General features: G+C 50.8%; 1 protein-coding gene across 2 annotated transcripts in view; it reads left to right on the plus strand.

Moving 5' to 3' along the window:
- PKIG (cAMP-dependent protein kinase inhibitor gamma) overlaps window positions 1-10,163 on the plus strand; it is an 83,871-nt gene extending 73,708 nt beyond the window's left edge. For both annotated transcript variants that reach the window (XM_012189228.4, XM_004014588.5), the window contains exons 3-4: window positions 5,791-5,964; window positions 9,423-10,163. In XM_012189228.4, coding sequence (XP_012044618.1) covers window positions 5,814-5,964; window positions 9,423-9,502 — 231 coding nt within the window. In that variant the 5' untranslated portion in view covers window positions 5,791-5,813 and the 3' untranslated portion in view covers window positions 9,503-10,163. The remainder of the gene's footprint in view (window positions 1-5,790; window positions 5,965-9,422) is intronic.
- Window positions 10,164-10,206: the final 43 nt, after the last annotated feature.

The raw sequence follows: 10,206 nt of genomic DNA on the forward strand, positions 1-10,206 counted from the left end.
TAGGAGTGAACCTTCCTTGACCTATGGAAGAACCATCTCTGGCAGATTCAGAGCCTGGGGTGTGTTGGTTGGTTTTTTTGTTTGTTTGTTTTTGGTCGAGAAGCAACCAGCAACACAACTAGGGCAACTTCTTTCTTTCAAGGCAGCTTAGACAAATTGTCTTGGTGCGCCCCCTGCTGGAGCTGCGGGGATTGCCTTGGAATTCTGGCCCAGCCTTAATTCTGTTTTATAGACCTGATACATGGAGGCCCAGAGGGGGGCAGTCTTGCACAAGGTCTGGCGACAGAACAGATCACGTGTCCTTTTCTTTACTCTTCCTACTACAGGACGCCTCCCTGTCTCCTCCTCATTCATTCTCCAAGTGTCTCTTCTCAGCCTGGGGTTGTGGGGAGATGCGGGTCGAGCCCCCGATACTGGCCAGTCCCTCTTTTCTCTCTCACACACACACCACTTACTGAGCCCCACCCTGGGCGCTTTCCGGGAGCTTCCTGCCAGTGTCGGTTACTTTCTGAAAGCATTGCACAATAACCTGGGCTTGCTTATACAAACTCCTACCGTTATAAAAATTTAGTCTTAGGCGTGAAAGTTCCTCTTCGTCACAAAGTACAACATTCAGCAAGGTGTTTTTCTTGTATCTGCTGTGTTCTCCATAGAAACTGGGTTATCTTTTTTTTTTTTTAATTGAAATACATGGATGTACAATATTTTGTTAATTATTTCTATATAGCAAAGTGATTGAGTTATACACACACACACGTACATTGTGTTTTATATTCTTTTCCGTTACGGTTAATCACGGGATACTGAATATAGTTCTCCGTGCTATACAGTGGGACCTGGTTTATCCATTCTGTGTATGAAAGCTTGGATCTGCCAGCTGCAGCCTTGCACTCTGTCCCGCCCCCAGCCCCCTCCCCTTGGCAACCACCACTCAGTTCCTCTGTTTCTGCTTCTGTTTTGAAGGTGGGTTCGTTTCTGTCATATTTTAGATTCTCCATGTAAGTGCTGTCATATGTAGTGTTTGCCCTCTGACTCCCTTCGCTTGGTAGAACCGCCTCTGGTTGCTTCCATGCTGCTATTCCATTCATTTCCATGGGTGAGCACTATCCCATGTGTGCGTACCGCTCCTTCATCCGTTCACCTGTCTGTGGACATTCAGGTTGTCTCCAGCGTCTTGACTATCGTGAGCAGGGCTGCTATGAACATAGGAGTTTGTGCGTCTTTTTGAATTAGAGTTTTGTCTGGACACATGCCCAGGATCGGGATTGCTAAATCCTGTTTGTTAGTTTTCTGAAGAACCTCCATACTCTTTTCCACAGTGGCTGAACCCAGTTACATTCCCACCAAGTGTAGCAGGGTTCCCTTTTCTCTGCACCCTCTGTGAAGTGATACCTCGTAGTTTTGACTTGGTTTCTCTAATAATTAGTGATTTTGAGCATCTTTTCATGTGTCTGTTGGCCCTCTGCATGTCTTCTTTGGGGAAATGTCAGTTTAGGTCTTCTGCCCATTTTTTGACTGGGCTGTTTTTCTTTTGGTGTTGTTGAGTTGTACGAGCTGAAACTGAGTTTTCTTTAAGGTGTTGTTTTGCGATCTGCATTTTTCTTTTTTTTAATATTTTTTTTTGAAGTGGACCATTTTTAAAGTCTTTGTTGAATTTGTTATAATAGTTTCTGTTGTATGTTTTGGCTTTTTGGCTGTGAGGCATATGGGAGTCTTAGCTCCTGGACCAGGGATCTAACCCACACCCCTTGCTTCAGAAGCTGAGTCTTAACTCCTGGACCACCAGGAATGTCCTTGAATTTTTCAGCTAATAGTTTATCTCTGACACTTTGCCATCAGTACATGTCCGCCTGGTGTAGGTTGTTTTTTGAATACGCTATAATCCATGCAATGCCTAGCCTTTTCAGGGACATTTGGGAGCTTCCCTGTCACTGACCGTGTGCAGGAAGCATCCTCAAACTATGAAGAGCGTTGGCATTTGACATCATGTGTCTGGAACTGGGATTTGCTGGGCCCATCTCAACTAGAGTACTGTGAACTCCGGTGGTCACGCCAGTGTCTTAGACCCCCCCCATCCCCCCACCCCCCACTTCCTAACTCAGAATCCGCCCAGTGCCCAGAATCCCTGTGGTGACTGGGTGATCTGACTGCCTTCAGAAAATCATCGGTGCTCAAAGGAAGATACTTATATTCCCTTAGCAGATTAACCTTTTAAAAAAATATAGAATAGCAGTATCCATTCTTGACAAGGGTGCAGATAAATGGACAGTCTTACAGGCTGCTGGTGGGAATATAAATAGGAACAGAACTGAACTTACAAGTTTTATTTACTCATCTTTTTCGGTTATGATAAATACCATTATGTCATTCAGGAAGGCAAATGTGTCACAATATTGTGTCTTACATTAGTTCACCCTTCCCTTTAGCTTAGCAATTCTACTTCTAGAAATGTATCTAAAGAAACAGCTAGACATAGGCCGAAATATTCACATAAAGAACTAGTGCTGCCTATAGTTGCTGTTGTCTAGTCGCTAAGTCATTTCTGACTCTTTGCAGCTACATGGACTGGAGCCCTCCAGGCTCCTCTGTCCATGGGATTCTCCAGGCAAGAATACTGGAGTGGGTTGCCATGCCCTTCTCCAGGATCCCCAACCCAGGGATCAAACCTGGGTCTCCTGTTGCAGGCAGATGCTTTACTGTCTAAGTTACCAGGGAAGTGTTCGTGTCTAGGGGACTCTTCAAATATATTATGATACACCCAAGCACATGTACAAAAATCATCTACAGAGAACCTTCCTGGCATGCTTTCGGTTCAGTTCAGTTCAGTTGCTCGGTTGTGTCTGACTCTTTGCGACCTGATGAATCGCAGCACGCCAGGCCTCCCTGTCCATCACCAGCTCCCAGAGTTCACCCAAACTCGTGTCCATCGAGTCGGTGATGCCATCCAGGCATCTCATCCTCTGTCATCCCCTTCTCCTGACCCCAATCCCTCCCAGCATCAGGGTCTTTTCCAATGAGTCAGCTCTTCAAATCAGGTGGCCAAAGTATTGGAGTTTCAGCGTCAGCATCAGTCCTTCCAGTAAACACCCAGGACTGGTCTCCTTTAGGATGGACTGGTTGGATCTCCTTGCAGTCCAAGGGACTCTCAAGAGTCTTCTCCAGCACCGCAGTTCAAAAGCATCAATTCTTCAGCGCTCAGCTTCCTTCACAGTCCAACTCTCACATCCATACGTGACTACTGGAAAAACCATAGCCTTGACCAGACGGGCCTTTGTTGGCAAAGTAATATCTCTGCTTTTTAATATGCTATCTAGGTTGGTCATAACTGTCCTTCCAAGGAGTAAGTGTCTTTTAATTTCATGGTTGCAGTTGCCATCTGCAGTGATTTTGGAGCCCCCCAAAATAAAGTCTGACCCTGTTTCCACTGTTTCCCATCTATTTCCCATGAAGTGATGGGACCAGACGCCATGATCTTTGTTTTCTGAATGTTAAGCTTTAAGCCAACTTTTTCACTCTCCTCTTTCACTTTCCTCAAGAAGCTTTTTAGTTCCTCTTCACTTTCTGCCATAAGGATGGTGTCATCTGTATATCTGAGGTTATTGATATTTCTCCCAGCAGTCTTGATTCCAGCTAGTGCTTCTTCCAGCCCAGTGTTTCTCATGATGTACTCTTTATAGAAGTTAAATAAGCAGGGTGACAATATACAGCCTTGACGTACTCCTTTTCCTATTTGAAACCAGTCTGTTGTTCCATGTCCAGTTCTAACTGTTGCTTCCTGCATATAGGTTTCTCAAGAGGCAGGTCAGGTGGTCTGGTATTCCCATCTCTTTCAGAATTTTCCACAATTTATTGTGATCCACACAGTCAAAGGCTTTAGCATAGTCAATAAAGCAGAAATAGATGATTTTCTGGAACTCTCTTGCTTTTTTGATGATCCAGCGGATGTTGGCGATTTGATCTCTGGTTCCTCTGCCTTTTCTAAAACCAGCTTAAACATCTGGAAGTTCACGGTTCACATATTGCTGAAGCCTGGCTTGGAGAATTTTGAGCGTTACTTTACTAGCATGTGTGATGAGTGCAATTGTGCGGTAGTTTGAGCATTCTTTGGCATTGCCTTTCTTTGGGATTGGAATGAAAACTGACCTTTTCCAGTCCTGTGGCCACTGCTGAGTTTTCCAAATTTGCTGCATATTGAGTGCAGCACTTTCACAGCATCATCTTTCAGGGTTTGAAATAGCTCAACTGGAATTCCATCATCTCCACTAGCTTTGTTCATAGTGATGCTTTCTAAGGCCCACTTGACTTCACATTCCAGGGTGTCTGGCTAGGTGAGTGATCACACCATTGTGATTATCTGGGTCATGGAGCACTTTTCTTCACATTCCAGGATGTCTGGCTCTAGGTGAGTGACCACACCATCGTGATTATCTGGGTCGTGAAACTCTTTTTTGTATGGCATTTTTTAGAGAGTTTCAAACACTAAGCTATAAAAGACAGGATACTATAGTATGATCTCCAGATCTTTTTTCATATGCATATGGTTCTTTGTATATGTGGCTTTCCTCTCTCTCAGCTGTAAAATCAACCACCAGGGCTATTGACCACCATCTCTGTAACCGTCTCTGTAACAACAGGGCTTCCCTGAAGGCTCAGATGGTAAAGAATCCTCCTGGAATGTAGGAGACCCAGGTTTGGTTCCTGGGTTGGGAAGATCGCCGGAGAAGGGAATGATTACCCACTCCAGTATTCTTACCTGGAGAATCCCATGGACAGAGGAGCCTGGTGGGCTCTAGTCCATGGGGTCACAAAGAGTCAGACATGACTGAGCCACTACCTCTTCACTTTGATTGTAGTAATAAAGCCTAGTTACCTGTCTTTCTTCCCGCCCACCCGCCGTCTCACAAACCATCCTCTGTCCACCTGCATTATTCATGTCAGAAACATCAGTGGCACACCAAGTCCTGGTGATCCATCCTCCAGACCACATCTAGAATTTGTCTGACCATCACCACCTCCTTCCTTCACCCACCATCTTTCTCATACCCTAACTGGCCCCCTTTCGGGCCTGCTCACTCCAGTGGCCAGAGTCATCTTTGAAAATGCTGATCTGATTGTCCTGCGGGAGCAGCTGCAGATGTGAACAGGCCCCTGCCCAGCTCAGTGCTGTTCTGGGTGTCTCAGTCCCACTCCCCCTGACCCCCAGGGGATGGCCCTTGCATTTCTAACACCCACCATGCCTTCCCTCCACAGAGCCTTTGCATGTGCTCTTCCCTGCAATCCTAGACTCCTCGTCTACCTATTCCTCCTAAAATCTCAGCTAAAATATCACTTCCTGACCCCCAGCCTTGGTCAGGCCCTGGTTGTTCCTCTGGCATCGTGCTTTCTCCCTGCAAACCCCAAGCACCGTGGCTATTACTTAGGTGTTAGTAACTAATTACCTTAAATGACCCAATAGACTGTAAGCTCCCTGAGGGCAGGGACTGGGGCTGACTTGTTCATTGCTGCATCTGTGACCCTTGGCTAGTGCCTGGTACACGGTATTGATAAATGTGTAGAGGGTTATCATGAATTTTAGAGAAAAAAAAAAAGATGTCCTTTAAAATGATGATGGTAGCTTTGAGGGTATAAAATCATGCATGACTTATTTGTTCTTTGTAGTTTCCTGTGCTTTCTGTTTTGTCATCCATGAGCAAGGCAGCAGTTGTTATTTTGTCGGAGCCCGTCAGTGCTGGGTCTTCTCTGCAGGGTAAATCTGGGCTCACCTCTGCCCTCCTACCCTTGCTCCCACAGGCCTGAAGAGCGATGCGACAGGCATGATGGAGGTCGAGTCCTCCTACTCGGATTTCATCTCCTGTGACCGGACGGGCCGCCGGAATGCGGTCCCCGACATCCAGGGAGACTCCGAGGCCATGAGCGTGCGGAAGCTGGCTGGTGACATGGGCGAGCTGGCCCTCGAGGGCGCAGGTCAGAACCCACGACACTCTTGGGTTCGAGCACCCCGGGTGGGAGACCCTCTTCTGGGCTCCAGGGCGGGCCTCTTAAGTCCTAGGTTGCTCCCTCTTTCTCAGAGGAGAAACTGCCTTTAAATCGGGCCCCAGGCCCAGGGTCAGTGGCGGAGGACAGCCAGTCCCTAGGCGGGAGGGTGCCAGCATCTCAGGCCATGAGGACCCTCTGGCCAGGCATCCCAGTGCTTCCCTTGCCCCCCAGCCTTCCTGCCCATCCATGGGACCCATTGGTTCCCCTCCATGATCCCTCCTGGTTCCTCTGCTTCTCGTCGGTTCCCCTCCGTGATCCCTCCTGGTTCCTCTGCTTCTCTCTGTCCCCACGGGCACCACTGGGCTCAGGCCGCTCCCAGCAGCACAGCAGCCTCTGCCCCGGCCTCCCTAGCCCGCCCTCACCACAGCCTTCCTCCCGGACAGCTGCCAGCAGGATTCACCTAAAGCCCCCGTCCCGCCTTGCTTCTGCCAGTTCACCCCCCGCCCCCTTCATCTCCCCATTTCCTCTGCTAGAACGTCCTCCACCCAGTCCTGGCTGCTCCAGGAGCCACACCGTCCTATCCATCCATGATCAGCCCTCCCTCGTCCTGCGGCCCGATCTCCTCCCCAGGCTCCGGAGCCTCCCCGGGTCTGAACCTGCTCTCCTCCAGCCTCCGGGCCCATCTTTCTCCCCCGTGCCTCTAATCCAGCTGAGGAAGGGACTTCCGTTTCTTGAAAATCCCCAGTGGGCCTCCGTGCACTCTCCCTGTCTGGTCCTTCCTGGCCATCCCCTTGCCAGGCTGGTTGTTCCTCTTTGTTCTATAGCCCAGACTGCTCTGCTGAGAAGTCTCCTCTGAGTTCATTGCCCTCCCCGACGGGGGAGGTGCCTCCTCTGGCCGCCTCCACGATCCCACAGAGCCCAGGGACCCTCTGGGATCTGCGTCCTGACCGCTTGGGGACTGGCAGTGTTTGGTGCATATCAGAGGTACCTGGTTGATGGCTGTTCACTGACCAGCACATCCAGCTGCCATGCCGGGCCTGCGGCCAGGGGGCTGGCTGCCAGGCGTCTGCGTCTGCCTGCTGAACTGTTTTCTGTCTCCCTCGATCTCAGTGTAGCGGCTCATCCACCCACCCAGGTCCTCTACTGCCTGCTCCCACCCGCATCCGATTTGAAATCCATGAGGTTATCTGGGTGTCTTGGCGTCTGCCCAGGTGACAGACCTTTAAGAAGGGGACCCGAGGAAGGAGTAGTGCTGGCTGCAAGTCAGTGAAGCCCTCCTGGCAGAGCGCAGGCTACAGTGACTGGCCAAGGAACCTTCCAGTAGGCCCTGCAACGAGCAGCTTCTCCTGCAGGCCTACACGGAGTGCTCAGTCCTGTGGACTTACTAGGGGAGGGGGTTACAGAGGATACAGATGCTGATGGCCCTGGAGCATCTGTTTGCTTAAATCTCCTGCGAGACTGATGCCCAGCCCGGGTAAGGGAGGAGGAACCAAGGCCTTCGCCTGTCCTTGAAGGCCTGGCCTCCAGGCTTCCCCAGGTCATACGTGCGTTAACAGTTCTCAAGCCCTTTGTGTACAAACCTTTGTCTGCTCCCATATTTCCTTCTGTGGGAAGCACAAGTATTTCCTTACTTGGCCAAATAATAAGACATAAACAACCAAGCAGGACCTGAAGGAATACAAACGCACCGCCTTGCAGTATGTGACTGGGAAATTTTCCAAATCATACTCTGAAACTGGTCCCGAGGGAGTCTGTCCCAGGGGGGGCTTGAGGACCTTCTCTCTGGCCTAGAAGGGAGCTGGGACCTGCAGAGGGGAAGCCTTACCCCTGGCCGAGCTGTCCCCGGGGGCCTGGCAACCACAAAGGGCCGGAGGTGTCGTCATCCTCACTTCCTGGACCAGGAATTAGAGGCTCAGAGAGGTTAACTATGTTGCTCAAGGCCCCACAGCAAGGACATGGCTGAACAGCAGGTCCTGGGAAGCTGACTAGAATGTTCTGCTCTCCAGGGCAGGAGGCTCAGGACCCAGTAGCGTCACATGCTGGGAAACCTGCCCCAAGTGCCGGCTGCTTTGTCAAGCTTCTGGCAGGCCAGGAGGACCCTATGGGACCAAGTCTTTGCTTCAGGCACCGCCCCAGGATAGGCAGGGGGCGGAGGGGCCGGTGTCCAAGTTCCTTCCACATCCCCGCCCTACCACTCACCCCAGTCCCCAGCCAGCTGCCGGGGCAGAATGAGGTGGCGGCAGTGATGGGCCTTTACAGACCCTAGAGAGAGATGCTTTAGGGACGGGCTTCAGTCAGGGGAAAGGACACTGCTCCCTCCACCGCTTGGCTCTCAGGCAACTCAGTTCCCCTCTCTGAGCCTCAGTTTTCTCCTCTGAACCTTGGTTTGCTCACTCAAATCATATCATGACCCTCATCATGCCTCCAGGCTGCTGTGTGACTGGATGGAAAGTACTTGTTAGCCTGCAGCCTGGGGATCCTGGTACATGGTAGTTTCTCCATCCCACAAAGGGCTCAGCCGAAGGGTACAAGACAGGGGCCAGGGGCCAGAGAGGGAGGTGGGGGTCATCTAGGGAGAACACAGCACAATGAAACAGCCTTGGGCTCCACCCTGGACCCTCTGCAGGCCACCCCTGGTACTCCCCTGAGTTGGCATCATTTTTTTTTTTTTCTTTTAATGTTTATTTGGCTGAGCTGGGTCTTAGTTGCAGCAGGCAGGATCTTCGATGTTTGTTTTGGCATACAAACTCTTAGTTGCTGCTTGTAGGCTCTGGTTCCCTGACCAGGGATTGAACCTGGGCCCCCTGCATGGGGAGCATGGAGTCTTAACCACGGGGCCACCGGGGAAGTCCTGAGCCGGCATCATCTGATGCCCTTTTCCCTGTTTTGTAAGAACTACCATTTGCTGAACACCCGTCATGTGCTGGGACCTCACATGCCCTCTCTCTCTGGAGAAACCACACAAATATCCTGACCCTCAACAGCTCTTCACCCGATGTTGTAGCATCCATCCATGATCCTGGCCCTTCATTGATTTTAATTATTCCCTGGTGGCTTAGTTGGTAAAGAATCCACCTGCAATGCCCGAGACCCAAGTTCAATCTCTGGGTTAGGAAGATCTCCCGGAGAGGGATATGGCAACCCACTCCAGTATTCTTGCCTGGGAAATCCCATGGACAGAGGAGCCTGGCGGGCTATAGTCCCTGGAGTCACAAGAGTCAGACTTGACTTACTGGCTAAACTACCACCACCGCATACTAGTAACAGCAGATGCATTTGCTTTGTAAAAAGGATGCAGACCCGGGTAGAGTTCCCTTTGGCCGCCACCGCCCCTAGTCCAGCTCCTGTCCTGCTCCCCAGCCTTATCCACACCATTCCTACTATGGCCAGGCCCCTCCTTCTACACTTCACATTTGTGACTACGCCCCTCTCCCTCTCCTCTGCAGAAGGACAGGCGGAGGTGGGCACTTCAGACAAGGAAGCCAGCAGCCAGCCCGAGAGCAGTGATGGCACCACCTCATCTTGAACGTGACCTTGCCCGAGGAGGCTGGAAGGGAGACGTGCCATGGACCTGGAGCCCTGGCAATGACCCAGCAGCCTCTCCTCTGAGCGGTGTGTTCCAGGCAAGCAGGGCCAGACTGAAAGGCAGGCTCAGGGGCTCCCACGGCCCCCACCCTGGGAAGGCCCTCTGCCCGTACCCCCCAGGCTCCACGCACCCCCCACCTCCCCCCTGCACCCGGGTACACTTGCAAGACACTGTAACCGCAGGATGTAATTTATTCAGGGGGCGCTGGGACTCAGAGGCTGGATCCTGGCCCCAGGGGTAAGTGGCCTGGGCGGGGACCACGTCCCAGTTCAGCCCGCTGTCTCCAGCCTTTCCAGCCTTCTGAGTCAGGACACCTTCTTACCCCGTTTTTTAAAAAGCACTTTTAAACTTTTTAGAAACTTTCAACCTTTTCTCAGCAGAGAAGGGAGGGAGCTGACAATTTACTTTTTTTTTCTGGAAGCCATTGTAAGCTAAACTCTTGGACCATCTATGTAGCTCTGAGGTTCCCTCCTGGAGCTTCACAGATCCATTTTCAGGGAAGGGATTTTTGTGCTCAAAACCGTCTTGTTTAACTCTCTGCCCTTTCTACCAAGATAGTGACACCTAGGACCCAGGAAATAAATGCTGATGATTTGTGTGACTGGTTTACGATGACTGTTTCTCCTTTAAGCAGCGAAAAGCTG

This window comes from Ovis aries, chromosome 13, assembly GCF_016772045.2.
Source record: "Ovis aries strain OAR_USU_Benz2616 breed Rambouillet chromosome 13, ARS-UI_Ramb_v3.0, whole genome shotgun sequence".
Lineage (NCBI taxonomy): Eukaryota > Metazoa > Chordata > Mammalia > Artiodactyla > Bovidae > Ovis > Ovis aries.